Consider the following 15851-nt stretch of genomic DNA (forward strand, 5'->3'; position numbering starts at 1 on the left):
AAGAAAGAGGGAAAGGGATAAAAAAATAGAGGTGAAGCTTGGTGTGGATGATGGGGCACTGGAGGAATGGAGGGTGTGAAGACTGCAGGGGGTGAGCAGGCTCGCTGGGGGCAGGTATGGCAGCTCCTCAAACTCCTGGAGGAGCTGAGAGTGAACGTCAGCAACTTGGGTCAGCTTCCCAGTACTGTGTCCCTGTAACTGCAGGATGGAGCCTGTGACTTGGTGCGACGTTGCTTCATCCTTGCCCAGTTTAACCTGAATAGTAAGTTGTACTCCTCTGTCACTGCCTTTGAGGGTGAGGGGATGGCTGACACTCCTTTGCCTTTGTCATTTTTACATCCGGGAACACTAAGCAATGCCAAACTTGTTAAAGCTGTTTTCTCTTAAGGGATCAGAAACGTACGATATTTCTGCAGTCCTTCCCTTACAAAGTGGGAGAGAACCAACACGGTCCTTTTCACTCTATCATACAGCCCTTTCACTGTCTGAAAAGCCTTCAGAAAGTATTCTCAGGCAAAGCTGCCATACAAAACCCAAACACGCACGCTTGATATTCCTTCTATAGACCTCCCCCCCTCCGCCCGCTGTTCGCGTTTCTCCTTCAAAGACGACTTTGAACCTCCCCCAAGTAACACCAATCTACAGTTATCACCAAGACCGAGCACGGAAACACGCTGCAGAGCACCCGGAATCCTAACTTCTCCACGGCGGCCCCAAAGTTGCCGCTGCACCCTCAGCAGGCGACACCGGCTGCCCGCCGGGGCGGCAGCCTGTGTGAGCCCCCCACACCGCAGCGAACGCCTCGCCCGCTGCCCGGCCCGGGGCCCGGCCGCCCGCTTCGGGCCTGAGGGCTCCTCCGGCGGCGGCTGAGGGAGGGGCCGCGCGCCAGCGGCCCTCACCGCCTCAGGGGGGCGCCGCGCCGGGCCGGGCCCTCCCGCGCCCCTCTCATCCCTCAGGGAAGAGGTCCCCTGCTTAATTAGTGGCTTTACTTTACAAAAATCAAGCAGTTAAAAACGATTAGCAGGGCGCAGACCGGAGAGCTCTGCCAGAGCCCGCCCTGCCGCCCCGCGACCCGCCCCACCCCCAACGGCGGCAACGTCAACGGCCGCCAGCGCGGGCGCACCCGCTTATCGCAGCGCTGGATCGGCCCCCTCGGTGCCTGCGAGCGCTGGGATTGGTCTTCCGGTGGCCGTGGCAATGGCGCTTGCCAATTGGTGGGAGGCCAACGGCGGTTTTCCCGTTGGCTTACCGGGCTGTCACTCTTTAGGACGCTCGGTGAGGAAGTAATCCCTGCGGCACCCCGCGGTTGGCTGCCTCCCCTAAGCGGCCCACTTATTGGGCGGTCTTCCTGTTATGCTCCTTCCTCTCGCCGTGTGATTGGCCAGAGGGCTCCCCTGCTGGAGGGGCTGGCCGCCCTTCCCCCGCCCTACGCCGATTCGGGGGAAGCCCCGCTTGCGCCAGCGTCTTGTTGGCTGTTTCTGCTGCTGGCTGCCGCCTATTGGCCGGCCGCGCCGTCAGTCGCGGTTAGGCGCGGGAGGGGGGGCAGCGGAGTTGCTCGGCGCGGCGATCCCGCAGTAGCCGCCCCGCCGCCGGGCCCCGCCATGAGAGCCGCCCTCGCCTAGCCCCGCCCGGCGGCCGGCCTCCGGCCTCGCCTCGGGCTCGCCCCGCCGCAGCCAGCAGCAGCAGCAGCAGCGGAGGCAGCGACGCGCCCCGCGGCAGGGCAGGATGAAGGTGACCGTGGACTTCGAGGAGTGCCTGAAGGACTCGCCGCGCTTCAGGTACCGCCGGCGAGGGGCCGGGCCGGGGTCGAGCGGCGGGAAGGGCCGCGGTGGAGCGGCAGGGTATTGGGGGCCGCGCAGGGAGGGGGGAGGAAGCAGGTTTGGGTGCCTGCGGGGTTGACAGGCCGCGGGGCGGCGTGGGGAAGGGGCTGCTGGGGCGGGCCGGGTTGTGGGGGCCCCGGAGGGTGACAGGTGGCGGCGAGCCGTGGGCAACCGGCTCTGAGGAGAGCGGCAGGCTGGGGACAGCGTTTGGGGAGTGCAGGGTAGCAGGGCAGGGGCGGTGTGTGGGATGGGGGTGGCTGTGCAGGGAGATGAGGGGGCCATGTGTGGGAAAGGGGCTGTTGTGGGTCTCTGTAGAACGAGGGGCCTGCTGGGGTGGGGGCTCTGAGGAGAAGGGGGGGATGCGGGAGGCGGGAAGCGCAAGGAAAGGGGGCAGCATCTGTGGGACTGGGTGGGCAATGTGCGGGGTCTGGGGTTCATGGGAAGGTAGCACAGTCTGCAGTGAACGCTGCTGGGGTCACCCACTTTTGGGCAGGTGTGTGGTGGGGTGAAGGGTGGCAGGCAGCTGGTGCAAGAAGCCATCAGCAGCCAGAGCAATGCCTGCTCAGGCTCAAGAGCGTGAACTCCCTAGTGGTCCATCTCCGGTTCTTCAGAATCGTGCTTATACTTCAGCTCCCAGTGTCTCTTGCCTGCGTCTGCTGCATGCGTCCATGCTCAATCTGCCCACTATTGGGGTGCCAGTACTAAATCAGCTTAGTATAATCCTACTTCCCGTTGTCAGACCAAGGCATGTACTGTTTTGTTTTTCCATGCTCGAGCAACCACTTGTCTGTCATTGCTGTAGGCTTACTTCTGCTTATGTTGGGCAACTCGCCCCTTCATCTTTCCCTATGCTTTTATCCATTCTATATATGTATTTTGCACCATTGTATCTGCTTGACATAATTCTGCCTCTCTGTGGGATGCATGGCTGGTCTGTGCACACAGGCCCACTTTCCGTGCCTGGTATCATCACCCTGCTAGCTGAGGGAGAGGCAAACAGCTCCATGACTTGATGTGATGTGTCACTGCTGTGCCCCTCCTGTCCTGTGCTGAGCCCGTGTTTGGAGTGCCTGTGGCTCTGTGGTTGGCACAGGCTGGGTGCGCTCTGGCTGTTGAGAGAAATAGTCCTGCTCTTCCTCTGGTCTCTGGCTGTGTGTTCATGCCACCTCTTTGTGTCAGCTTGAGCAATCGTGTGGTTCTGGGATGTGGAGGAAGTTGGAGAAGGTTTGAATGGCTCACCCCTGGCAGAAGTTGGAGTTCCTGTTCTTCCCTTCTTTGCTCCTGTCTCTGCTGCCAGCTTGTCCCTGGCTGCTTCAGCCACATGTTTTTCTGGTGACCGTGACTGGTATTGTTGGATCCTTTAAGGAGCTAGCTGCCCTGGCAGAAGAGACTGGGTGGGTTTTCTGCTAGGTTAGTGAGCTGAGTCAGCGTTGCAAAGGGTGCAAAACCTACTAAAGCTTATGGGGAGGAGGAAGAGGGAACTTCACTGCCAGAAGCAAGGCTGGAGGAAGGCATTAGGGAGTGAGACCTCCCCTGAGGCAGCAGGGAGCTTTTACATTGGCTTAACTGTTCCACAAAACTTTTTGCCCCGAGTTGGACATGCTTGCTAGTATATGTACTTTCTGGCACAACTATGTTTAGTGTGGGTCCATCCTATCTGGTGACAATGCAGTCTTAGATTGGCTTAATTTAACCACAGAACTATACCATTAAATATAATTTTGTGGTGGTTTTTTTTTTTAATTCCTGATACCTGCTGAAGTATAGAGTACACTTGAGAATGCAAGAAATTGTGACTAAAATTTGTAGAGACAGCAGCACACTTCTGCTCACAAGTTAAGACATACTAGTTCATTTGAACTCACTATCATTCTCCTTTTGTCCCTCTTGATTTCTTCTTTTCAAGGAGAGAAAGTGTGGAAAACCCTTTGTCAGGGTCTTCTACTACATTGTGGTCTTTTTGACAGTCTCTGATACTACTGCCTCTGAAGAAATTGCAGAAAATCTTATGGTGTAATCACTTGATGCCCACAAAACATCCTTCCAACCTTTAACTGATAGGAGGCAGTTAAAATCGTGAAGGAAAAATCTTGTAATATTTCTGAAAAAAGTTCATATCTTTTATTATTAGTCATTAGTACTTGCTGTTATAATGTTGCTCATGAATTGCCTAAATCAAATACTAGAAATCTTCTAAATGAAGTTTACTGCAATGGTTTTATTAAAGGATGGTAGAGACACTAATGCAGAGCAAGGTCATTACAAAGTCCTAGCATACTTGCAGGGAGCAGTGTGGACATAAAGCACTTTCTTGTGCTGTGTCCTTTATAGCAAAGCAGAGCTGCAGCTTTCTCCTGACATTGCTGTGCAGGTGGGTGTAGTCTCTGTCCCTTCCCATCAGTATACCTGTTGGAGCAGTTAAATAAACCTGTTGGGAGGCATATAGTGTATAGAAATGTCACAGTTTACTTTCTTATAGTCGTGGAGAGAACTGGGAGGACATCGGTGAATCAGAGTTCCTGAGTCACCAAATCGCTGTTTTCACAGGGAGCTATTTAAATCTTCTAAAACATGCTACTACATACAGCTTCAGACACATGGCTTTCTTGCTTATCTCTTTCTTATGAAGTTCAGGTTGGTCTCTTTTGGCGTTGAGATGTAACTGAGAATATCATAGTTACCTGAATCAAAGAAATAAAGGTTTGTTTACTTGTTTAAAATGCATATAAAGGGAGCATGGGTTGTTGCTGTTGAGTTGCTGATATGTGATTAGATAATAATGGCTATAAAGATTCATGTCAGAAGTATGGTGGGTTATTTCATAGTAAGGCATGCTTTTTTTGTTCCCCCAGTAGATAAAGAAGTCTTTGAGTTATAAAACCTGAAGCAGTGATGGCCTATTGCATCACTAGGTTTGTAAACTTATGACATACCAGATCAGTTTGAGGTTGGAAGCTTGAGGTTTAGAAACTGATTTCAAAAAGCGTAACGAAAAGGCTATGAATTCAGGCACACTTGCAAATTTGCAATTTTTTTTATTACTTTTTTTTTTAAACCTACTTTGAAAATAATCTCACTGAAATCACATGCTTTTCCTTCATGACTCCCTCTCTTAGAAGTGTGGACAGACCAAAGATCTAGCAAGGAAATGCGTTTGCAGTTCTCCTACAGTGTGTTGATGACTTCCTATCAAATGAAGAAGTTGCTTGGGGAGGGGCCTTGGAGCAATCCTTGAGTAGTAAGAACTGAGCTGTGCTGGCCAAGTTCTATATATATAATCAGGAATTCCTGGAGTGTTTTTTGATATGAAAATAGTATTGTGAAATAATACGTTCTCCTTATCTTTACACAATGAGAATTTCAGTTTCAGAGTTCAGAGGAACAGGCTTTTAGATTGATGTTCCATTTTTGTGTTTTTCTTGTAACTAAAGAACGTTTTCTCTTAATGAGTGAGGTATGCAGTGTAGCAACCATATGACTCACTCTGAACCTAGATTTTTAGAAAGGAGAAGCAAGTTTAAGTGGTGGGGAAATACATCTGCTGTAAGTAACAGTTAACAATCTTGATAAACAACAAATAACAGAAAAAGCAAAATTCTGTTGCTTGCAATGTGTGCAATTGTAAGAACTCTATAGAAAAACTTTCAGTCTGTTCCAGTCTTTAAAAATGCATCAGTAAAAAGCTGTGTATTTTTGAGATAATTTTTTTGTCCTTATCTGTTAAATTTTTTTTATTTAATTTTGTATTCACTTCCTGAGAGCCAGCTGCAGAACAGATGATGGATGACCAAGGTAGACTAAAGAATATAAATGAAACTGTTGCCAGCTACCATTCTTACTGAAGTATATAATGGGTAGTTTTTGCGTAGAACTGGTGGTTATAGTGTATTTCCTTCAAGCGACTTGTCTGAGGAATCTTCCACTTAGATTGAACTAAAGCACTGCTTTGTGTAGGCAGGCCTGCAGTGTCAGTAAGGCTGACTTGTCACTGAAGTTCCCTGCTTTTGTGTGTTGGTTTTCTTCTTCTGTGGCTTTGATTCTGGTCTATCTAAATGGGCCCAGCTGAGATGCACCTCATGCATATGTAGAGGATACAGGCTGAATAGTTCACTCATGCCACTTTATGGCTTTCTAGATTTATGAATTTTTTTCTCTCTTCTTTAGTACTGTGTAACCAAAGTTTAGTCACTAAGCATCTGTTTCCCAGGTAGCAGGAAGTGTTTTGTCACTTTAAAATATGAGTAATACAAGAAAGTGACTTATTTAACCTGTTTGGAGTAGGTCTTGTTCAGTGGTCAGAGAAATTATTGTTACGTGCCTAACCCATATGCTTTGGCCTGCTTATTACTTTCTGAAGAAAATGTAGAAATCGGAACATCAGTAAACTTGTCCCTGCTGTGTTGACTTCCAGTGGGTATGGTGCTGCAGTGCAGCCTGCTTCCTAACCTGCTGCATTACAGAACTACGAGTAGCAAGTAAACCGCTCTTATTTATTCAGCATGGGTTTGTAGTGTGGGCAATCTGTGTGTGGTTACGGGATCATTGAAATCACTGAGGTTGCTCACTTGGGTAAACTCAGACACATATAAAGGTGCTAAGAGGTATGTGACCAAGAACTCTGTCTGCACACAAAAAATCTGTTTGTTTTGCTGAGACTTACCTAGCTGTTCTAGGAGAAATTTCCAAAGAAATGTTTGGTCTAGGCTTTCTGCCCTCCGTGTTTGGGACTGAAAAGCAAGTTTGTAACTTACTTGGCAAGTCAGGGTGGAAAGTGTTGCAGAAGAACAAAAAAAAAAGATACAGTAAGTCTAAAGAGAAAGCTGCCAGACATTTGCTTGTAAGTTTGCATTTACCATTTTTCATACTTATACTGGAAATTATAAACATAACAACCACATGTGATTGTAGAACAGCACTTTTCATAGCTGACGTGTAGTGACGTGAAGGACAATCTTAGTGGGATGCTGGTAAGTTACACGTGTACAACATCTCCATCCATACTGCTAGAAGTCTGATGGAGTTATTTAAACGGAGTGCTTCTACATTTCTAATTCTTTGCTTTTGTGGAGATTACAGTGAATGTGTTGTTCTACTCAGACTCTAATCAATGATTTATTTATTTTTAAATCTGTGACTACATCTTTCAAATGTACATAAAGAAAATAATTGACCTAAGGAAAGGGGGATGTATTGGAAGATAGGACCCAGTGTTAGAGCGTTTTCTTCCAGGTAATTATACTAAAGAAGTTTCATCGAAGATCCCTCTCAAATACATTTCATCGAAATCTCTCACGCTGAAATCTTTTAAAGCCTTTTCAAATATAATAGTAAGTTGTTACAGTCCTTCCTAACGGAGATTAGAGAAACGTGTCCTGAAGTCAGGTTGTCTTGATTTGGTTAGTGCACCTACATTTTTTTAATGGTGATTCTGATTCTGTTTCTTTGTTGTTTGATTATGATTTACGGTAAGTAACAGCAAATTGAAAAACCTTAACTATATCTTGGATTGCCAATAGGAACTTAAAATGTTAATTTCCTTGATCTAAGTTTTTATCTGGGAATGTTTAAAAAACCCACACACACTGAGAAGGAAGCTTACAGTGGAAGTAGTACTAAAATCTGCTAGCTATCATAATGTTGCTGTAGCACAGCAGCAGGATCAATTGCTGAAGAACTGATATTAATTAAGCCTGTGCAAATGATCTTTAATGAGTACTTGCAGAATTACAAGGACAGCTTATTTATGTGTGTCTGTGCGCGTGCAATGTAACTGTAATTATACAAGCTCTTATAGTCATTCAGGTTTTAAATATAGATTTGAAGAGGTTTGGTTCTTTAGCCTGGAGTGTCTCATATGTTGGCTAAGCACATCTCATGTAATTACATTAAGAACTAAAGTTATGGAGAAGATAGTTTTATATTTAGTGGGTGGGGGAAGGAATATCAATGTTAAAATATCTGGAAAGCAGGGTTAGTAAATAGAATATTCATTAGGAAGTCAGCAACTATAAAATAGAAATCTGTCTATCTTGGGCTAGGTGGGCTTTGGTTAGCGTTGTTTTTTCCTTTAGGCATCTGTGAAATCATTGGCCACCGCATAGCAAATGTGCTGATTTAGCTATGTTAGCAGTGTCCTGTGATCTTTTTTTCAGGCTTAGCTTCTTGACAACCTTGTACTCAGAACTGTATTATTTAGAGTCAGCATTTTTCCTGTTTTTGCTTCGTGCAGTGAACAATATGACTTAAGTTATTGGTAACTTTTTAAATTTTTACTATAGTAAATCACTCTAAAAAGTCACCAAAGCAAACTCCATCCCGATAACCTGCTTTGGGAGAAAAAGGAAAGGAAAATATCTAATTTTCATTGACTACAGAAACATTCCTACTGAAATTACAGTTTACAGAGCCAAGAACCCTTTGCCTGGCTCTTGATGCAGGCCTTCCTGGCTAAATCAATTAGTTTAGTATCTTGGGGAGATGCAAATGCAGCAGTGTCATAAGGGAGTAAAAAAAAAAAAAAAAAACCAAAAAAAAAACCCACCAAAAAACCCTATGTGGTTACTTAATGTTATGTCTCATAGTGCCTTATGTTTAGGTGGGCAGGAAATAGAAAAACAAATTCTGACTGATTTAGTTACTTTGTTTTTGCCTCTAACTTGTACATGCAGAATTCAGTTTAGAAACATGTATAGAAGTTTAAACTGTGTAAATGCATTTGTGATCTCTTTGAGCAGGTACTATGCTGTTTGAGATATAGATAATCCTGTGAGTTTAGGTAATAATTTAGGTGGTTTGCTTTTTGATAGTGGCAGATTTGTAACAAAGATAACAGCTACAGTAGCTGTCTGTAATGGAAGACCATTATGAGGAAATGCAGATTAGTATGTGGACTGTAACATTATTTTAATATATGCAGGAGTTTTCCATGCTTCTCTCTGTGACAGTATAAATCCTGGTTTTGTTGCTACTCTTTCATATGACTGAAAGGTTAGATCAAGAACATGAGAAAGAGTAGATATTATTGTTATGATCATAAACTAAACAATTTTAAGCAGTCCAGTAAAGTAGACTAAACCATTGTTTTGCCTTCCTAATGATCTCTTCAACAGGAGTCCTTGCATGTGTGGCAGAATAATTACTTTACAGTTAACGTTTACTTTATGAATATTAAAAGTAGCCAGGCCTCAGACCTAGAGTAAATCAGTTGTTTTGTTTTGATGGGCTGTAAATAACTTATGCCTGTGTAGAGGAGAAATCTAATTTATGGGATGATGTCCTGTATACATTTTCAAACTGACAAGACACAAGGATAGACTAAGAAAATAATTTGCTGCAAAATAGTCCCTTCACATGTTTTATGAATGAGAGGAGGTTTTGAACAGAGAAAATGCCTGTCAGATGGTTGGCAAACTTGCTCGTGTGGCATGAATCTTTCTGTGAATCAGGCTTTCTGTTTGATATTCTAAGTTTTCTGTTTGAAATTGTAAGACTACAATATGCAGGCACGATGCTCTTGAATAATTTTTAGAGTTTGTACGTTAATAGTAAAAGGGATTTAAATAGTTATGGTTTTGCATGAGATTTAGTTTAACAGTAGTCAGTGCACACACACAAACTACCTTTTTTCTTTTCATGAATTTGTGATATGCCTTTAGTAACAGTCATTAAAGGAAGATCTGTGCTGACAATTTTGTATGAATAAACATAAAGCAGAGCTAGTGATCAGTTTGCACATGTGATTTTGGAGTTTCTAAACTTCCAAAATGTATTTTAAGCTGGATATAATACGAAGAGAAATTGGAGAAGCCATATGTAGTGAAATGTATTCCGTCTGACAGAATTTAAAAACACAAGTTATGTGCAAGAGAATTCCAGATTTCCATCTTTCTGGGTCCCAGATGTTAATTTAAGTAGGAACACATGGATATCAAACATACTCAACATTTCTGTGCATTTTAAGTATCCTAGTCTTCAATTAGGAGTGATCTTGTAATTATTTTAAAAAATGTGTAGCTTATGTAATGCTGTAGATCATGTAACAGATTTTTGTGTATGGATGTTTAGAATGACATTTTGTGGATTGAAATTTGAATCAAATTCACTCCTTTGGTACAAAGGAAAGGCGTGCTATATTCAGAGTCTGACTTCTGGCCGTGAATGCTATCCCTTCTTCCTGACAAAACAGAGGTGTGGAATTTGAGCTGGGACATGGGGTTTGGTTTTCTCCTCCATGGACTCTGCCCAGGGAGGCACTGAGCCTCTTCTGTCCTCTTCCTCGCTGCCCCAGTGATCTGAGCTGGGTTCAGGGGTCCCTCAACTGCTTTGCACGGTGGTGGTGGCTGGTGTGAGTCGGTGCCAGGAAATCCGTTCTGCTCTCTGATGCCTTCCTATAGACTCCAGCTCTCCAGTGATTCCCTTGCTGCTATGGCTGCTCGTCAGCGGGCAATAATGGGAAACTACATGTTGCTTATTGTTAAGATAGAAAGGCGCAGCTTGTGTGTTTGTTTGTTTGGAGTACTTTGTGAAAGTAGTCAGACTCTGCATTTGACTTGGATTCTTCTGGTGAACTTCAATGTAAAGAACACGTGGTGGTATTACAATATCATTGGGTTTATGTAACATGCTGTTGCTAATATACTTGAGGTTTAAGATGACCTGAGTAAGAGCTGAGTGGGTGAAGAAGAAAAATAATGTAGGTGGAGCAGCGTTGGGCCTTGTGATCTTACTGGGACTAGCAAAAGGCATTAAAAAGACTCACTGCTTAACTGGAAATGTAGGTTATATATTGCCTTTCCTAGACTTGCAGCATTCACGTAAGTTGGTTGGAATTGCTGTCTGTATAAAGAGTTCAGTAATTAATGAAATGGGCCCCTTCTTTCTTAACCTCCTTAGACAGGAGAGGTAGAGTTCATCTCATCTACTGTATAGCCATCTTTCTTCTTAAGGCAGATTTTAGGCTTAGGGTCCTTCAAATCTAGTGAAGATTAATAGTTGTATCCCAGGTGCCTCTTGATTTGTTTTAGCCACGTATGTCAGGATAAGGTAAACTGCGCCCTGGGAGTAGAGTGTTTCTACTCTATTGTTTCCAAAGGTGATTTAGATGACTAACTTGGGTATCTATGCATAGATATCAGTATTTGATCAGATAAGGCACACTACAAGAATAGAACAAATGTATTGGCTTTGCCAGTCAGAGTTGTTGTTGAAGACAAAAACTGTTGAAGATGACTGAGGAATCTCTGATGTTTCATTGAGGATGCAACTTCTGGGTGAATTTGTGTGTTGCTAAATTGAAGTCTGCTTAAAAAGTATATGCATATATGTACACCCTCTCTACAGGATTATTCTCCAGAGGAATCTCCAGTTGTGGAGAATGATTTTTTAAAAGTACTTGTTTAATTTTCTGGAGTACTTTCTTTTGTTAAGTGTCTGATTTTGAAGAATATATCTGCCTGTTTATTCTATCCTACTTGACTTATCCCAAAATGAATGATGAAAAATGACAAGATGAAGTGTTAAATGTGCCAACTATTGCAACGTATCCACTATATTGTAAGTATCGATCTTGCAAGGTTTTGTTTGAAAATATTTGCAGTTGATTTGAGATGAAAAATCTTTAGTATGTAATTAATAAAGGATATGTAAGCTTCTGTTTGGTTGAGAAATAGCTTACCTGCAGTTAGCATCGATAGATGAATGAAAGCCCAGGGTCTTTAAAATCTCCTGATGACTAAAAGTGGTGGGAGAAAAGATACTAAATGTACCCAAAGAATATTTAAACCTTTTCCAGGGTTGTGGGTGTACCATATGCATTTTGTAGTTTTTATGTTATAATATTCCACCCATTATCATTTGAGAGGGATGAAGAGGAAAGGAGATTGGCTTTTCCAAATGTGAAAACATTAAATTTGAGGAAAACACCAATATACTGTATTTCTGTATTCTCCTACTCCTAATGCTTATGTACTCTGTTATCTTGAGATTGGATCATTTGACTGGTTGCTTCAGTACAAAGGCATAAAGGGCAAACAAAGACTGTTTCTTTGCAGTATGAGGGAATAATAAAACTACACAATAAAACTATTAATTTACATGTAAAATACACTTATGGTAACTGAGTGTGAGATATGTGTATGTATATATACCTACAAGCTAAACAAAAAATTCAAGTTCAGAGTTTGTCTATTGCAACGAAGCTGCAACCTCCCCTCTGACTGTCAAATAGAGCGTTCTGATTTTGTGGAAGTGTATTACCAAAATATTCAGCTTCTGAAATGGACAAAGAGGGTAGATACTTGCTGAGGACTCAGTCTTCATAGCAAATCTGAAACTTTATTCTGGTTTTGGTAAAGCAGATCCACCCAATATAACTGGAATTGTAGAGAGTTAATGGTCCTTAGCTCTTCTGAAACATGGTGACCTCTTGTTATAAAGGCTTTGCTATCTCATGGTGGTTTGGACACAACAGTACTTTTCTAACTGTAGTAGGTGTAAGTTACCAACTAAGGAAATTACAAAAAGAAAGGGACAGATACTGCCTTAGTTTTCTGAAATCAAAGCAAAAAAAAAAAGATTCATATTAAGGTTATATGATATGTGTAAAGAATGTTCTTTGATTAATTACAGAGTACTCTGATCTCCAGTTGCCTCTACTTTATAGGAGGATTTCTGTACAGGTGGTTAAGTCTTGCTGTATCAGTTCTGAACATATTGATACTGAGAATCCTATACCAGGGGAATCTAGTGATATTTACTCTTTCTGTTTTTCAGGCAGTGCTACCCTGTCTTTTTATATTGGCTGCATTTGAGGTACATAAGGGCTGTCTTTCCAAATCAGGGATTAATTTCTTCATTCTTCCTCAGGTTGTTATTACTGATAGCTTTAAAAAAAAAAAAAAAAAGTTGACATGACTTCTTAGCATCTAACTGGAACTCCACATCTTGAGGCTGATGGGGCATAGTGTTTAGATGGAGGGATGTCCTCTCTTGTATCCCCTGCAGTTCGTTGCTTGATGGTTATATTTATGGTTCCACTTCTTGACCTTACTACATACTTGAGTTTTCAAATGTTGAAATCCTTCATTCATTCTGCTGCTTCTGTGTTTGAGCTCCTGGGTAGTTGCTGAGATTTAAAAGAATAAAACAGTCTTGTGATGTTTGCAAGTTTTCAGCAACAAGAAGTTTCTGCATAGCTCCACCAGCTTCTTGAGCTTGTTTCTGCTGCCCTTTTATTTTGTTGCAACATCTTGATACTATAGTCCTACTTCCTTATCTGATGGCAAGGCCTCCTAAAAAGCTTTTGACTCAATCTTGAGATGTTCGAATTACTAGTCAGTTGTGCAGGATAGGTATTGTGATGTGTTGCATTCCTATCTGAGTTTACATTTAGCAATGTTATCAACTTCTCATATGTGAAGCTTTCATGGTCACCTTTGTGTCCCCATCTTATTAACAGCCGTCCCATAATGAACAAAAACATGTAAGTTGAAAGGTGAAGAAAATTCTGCTTATCTTTGTGGAAGAAAAGGGTTGCTAATTTCCTACTTAGGCTTACTAACTACCAGTCTCTCCTGGGGTAAAAAAAGCATAGGGGAAAACTATTAGGCAAAACTATTGGGAAAAGAACACTGTTGGGCATTTCTGACAATTTGCTGCAAAAGAGTAATGAGAGAAAAAGCTTGAGAATTTAGGGCCTGCAGGTAGCACAGATGTCCTTACAGACTGTGCATAATACATTAAATGCTGCTGCAAGTTTGGTGGTAATCGGTTTGACTTTCAGCCATGTATATTAAGTGCAATAGAACTTGTTCCTTTTTGAAGGCTGATTCGTTTATAATGTTCATTATCTTTTGAGCCATGTGTAGTCTTGCAGTGAAGAACAAATCAGCTCAAGCATACATGTTGGAGGGATTTGTCCTGTTTGTTTGTTATAGCAAAGACCATATGAATTGCTGTGGATGAACTAAACTTTGTAGATGAAGACAACCTTAAAAACTGGTACCTACAAGCAGACTTTTGCTTAATGATTAAGTGAATTCAATAAATAGCCTTGTCTTATTTTATTTGATTGTTTTATAAGAGGAGAATTCTGACTTGGAAGGAATAGAGGAATGGCTCTTCTAATATTGAGGACTTGTTTCTTTTCTCTGGGGGAATTTGGAATGTGGATAGTGCTTGCTAGTGACCTGAGAAAACTTGGCTTTTTCATCACCATGATAATCTTCAGTTCAGGAAATGCATTTCTGTATTTCAATCCACCAAGCTCATAGAAAATTTCTAGGATTTTGGGGTGGGGGTGAAGAGGATGTCACACTTTGATTCAAAGTCCTGCTGTTCATGTTGTAGAGCTTTTCCAAGCGATTGATAAAGTGTTTTGTGGCAATGACTGAAGAACTAGTAATGTAAGGAGTACTAGCATGACTGAAGAAGTTTATCTCGGCATGTCAGGGAGCATTCATCATCTGTTCCTCAGCATGGAGGGGCTCTGTGCCAGCAGGGAAAAATCTCTGTGGTGCCAAACCAGGGCTTCAATGGGCTCTGTGACAGGCTGCAACAGCGTTCTTTCTTCAGACCATATTAATGGTTATGACACATCTCATAAGTTATAAAACTCTTCTTGTATGTATGTATCTGTGCTGTTATCCAAGGTTATTAGGCCTTATTGTTCAGTGTATGACTTCTTTGTCCCTCCATATGTCATGTTTCTTTTTTAATCTGTGTTTGCCTGGTGCCATTATATGTGTACCAAATGTATTCCTTTTTAGCATGTTTAAGATGCCTCTAGATACCTTTTTATATCTAACTATAGATGAGGGAAATCAAATGGGGTACGCAATGATTGGAGGGAGCGGTTGATATGCTGGAGGGTAGGTCTGCCATTCAGAAGGACCTCAGCAAGGTAGAGGAAAGAAAGCACTGGTAGAAAGCTCCTGAAGTTCAACCACGAAAAATGCAAATGTTCCTCTGAAAAGGAACAACCCCATGCAGCTGTGCTGGCAGACAGGGACCTTTGCGTCCTGGTGAACAGCAAAGGGACCATCTATCAGCTGTGTGCCTGTGCAGGAGTGAAAACTGCCAGTATATTGGGCTGCATTAGCGAGAGCATAGCTGGCAAGTTGAGGGAAGAGATGATTACCCTGTATTTAGCTGTCATGAGGTTAACTCTGGAGTGTTATGATGAGTTTGAGGCCCTGCCGGTAAAAGAAAGATATTACCAAAATGAAGGACGTGCAGCTAAAGGCAACTGGGATGGAGTACATGGAGTTCAAGGGGAGGATGAGGGCTGTGGCCACCTTCAGGTGAAGAAGGCTCATGGAGGATCTAATTGCTACCTTGAGTTACCCAGTAGATTATAGAGTTCAGGTAATAGGTGTAGGTGTGGGTTTTTGTTTTTAGGTGCACAGTAGGAAGAGATGATGATTGAAAGATGCAGCAATTCAAATGGCATGCACTGAGGGTTAAGCATGGGAACAGGTTGCCCAGAAAGGTTGTGTTACTTCCATCCTCCATTCTCATTCAAAGTGGAGAGGATCGGGAGTATTGGTTATAAAGTAGTTTCAACTTGTTTTGGGTGGAACAGCATGATCAAATTACTCCCTTTTTAGTGTTTTTGCCATAGCTGTGTTATGTTACAGCCTCTTGTAGGTGAAATGTGTGTTGATCCTTGGGTTTTTTAGCAGAGAGGGCAGTCTGGATATGGAGGCTTGAAGGGTGTCTCCAGTAGAACTGACTGTTTACTTGTTTGGTACAGTGTTGCTATTTTGTCTTTTCTGTGATGTTCATAACAGATCTCTAGTTGGAGGACTTTGCTGTCAACATTGTATTTCTCTTACAGTGGCATTGGTGGTGTGTGTGTTCCCCCAGCCTGATTTTACTCTCAGCAGTTAGTCTGTGGCTGTTTCTAAACTAATTTGTTAGTTGTTGCTTATATCTGGATTGTATTACCAAGGTGCAGCTGCTATGTGTGCAGAGAGAGCGAGCGAGAACACAGACCAATTAGGCAAGCAAGTATAGTATCTTGTGTGGTATACC

General features: G+C 42.7%; 1 protein-coding gene across 15 annotated transcripts in view; it reads left to right on the forward strand.

Moving 5' to 3' along the window:
* The first annotated feature begins 1542 nt into the window (after nt 1-1542).
* Nucleotides 1543-15851, forward strand: part of ACAP2 (ArfGAP with coiled-coil, ankyrin repeat and PH domains 2) — a 70474-nt gene continuing 56165 nt past the window's right edge. For all 15 annotated transcript variants that reach the window (XM_049802069.1, XM_049802080.1, XM_049802085.1 and 12 more), the window contains exon 1: nt 1543-1778. In XM_049802069.1, the coding sequence (XP_049658026.1) occupies nt 1726-1778 (53 nt within the window). In that variant the 5' untranslated portion in view covers nt 1543-1725. The remainder of the gene's footprint in view (nt 1779-15851) is intronic.

The sequence above is a fragment of the Accipiter gentilis genome, chromosome 6 (assembly GCF_929443795.1).
Source record: "Accipiter gentilis chromosome 6, bAccGen1.1, whole genome shotgun sequence".
Taxonomy (NCBI): Eukaryota; Metazoa; Chordata; class Aves; order Accipitriformes; family Accipitridae; genus Astur; species Astur gentilis.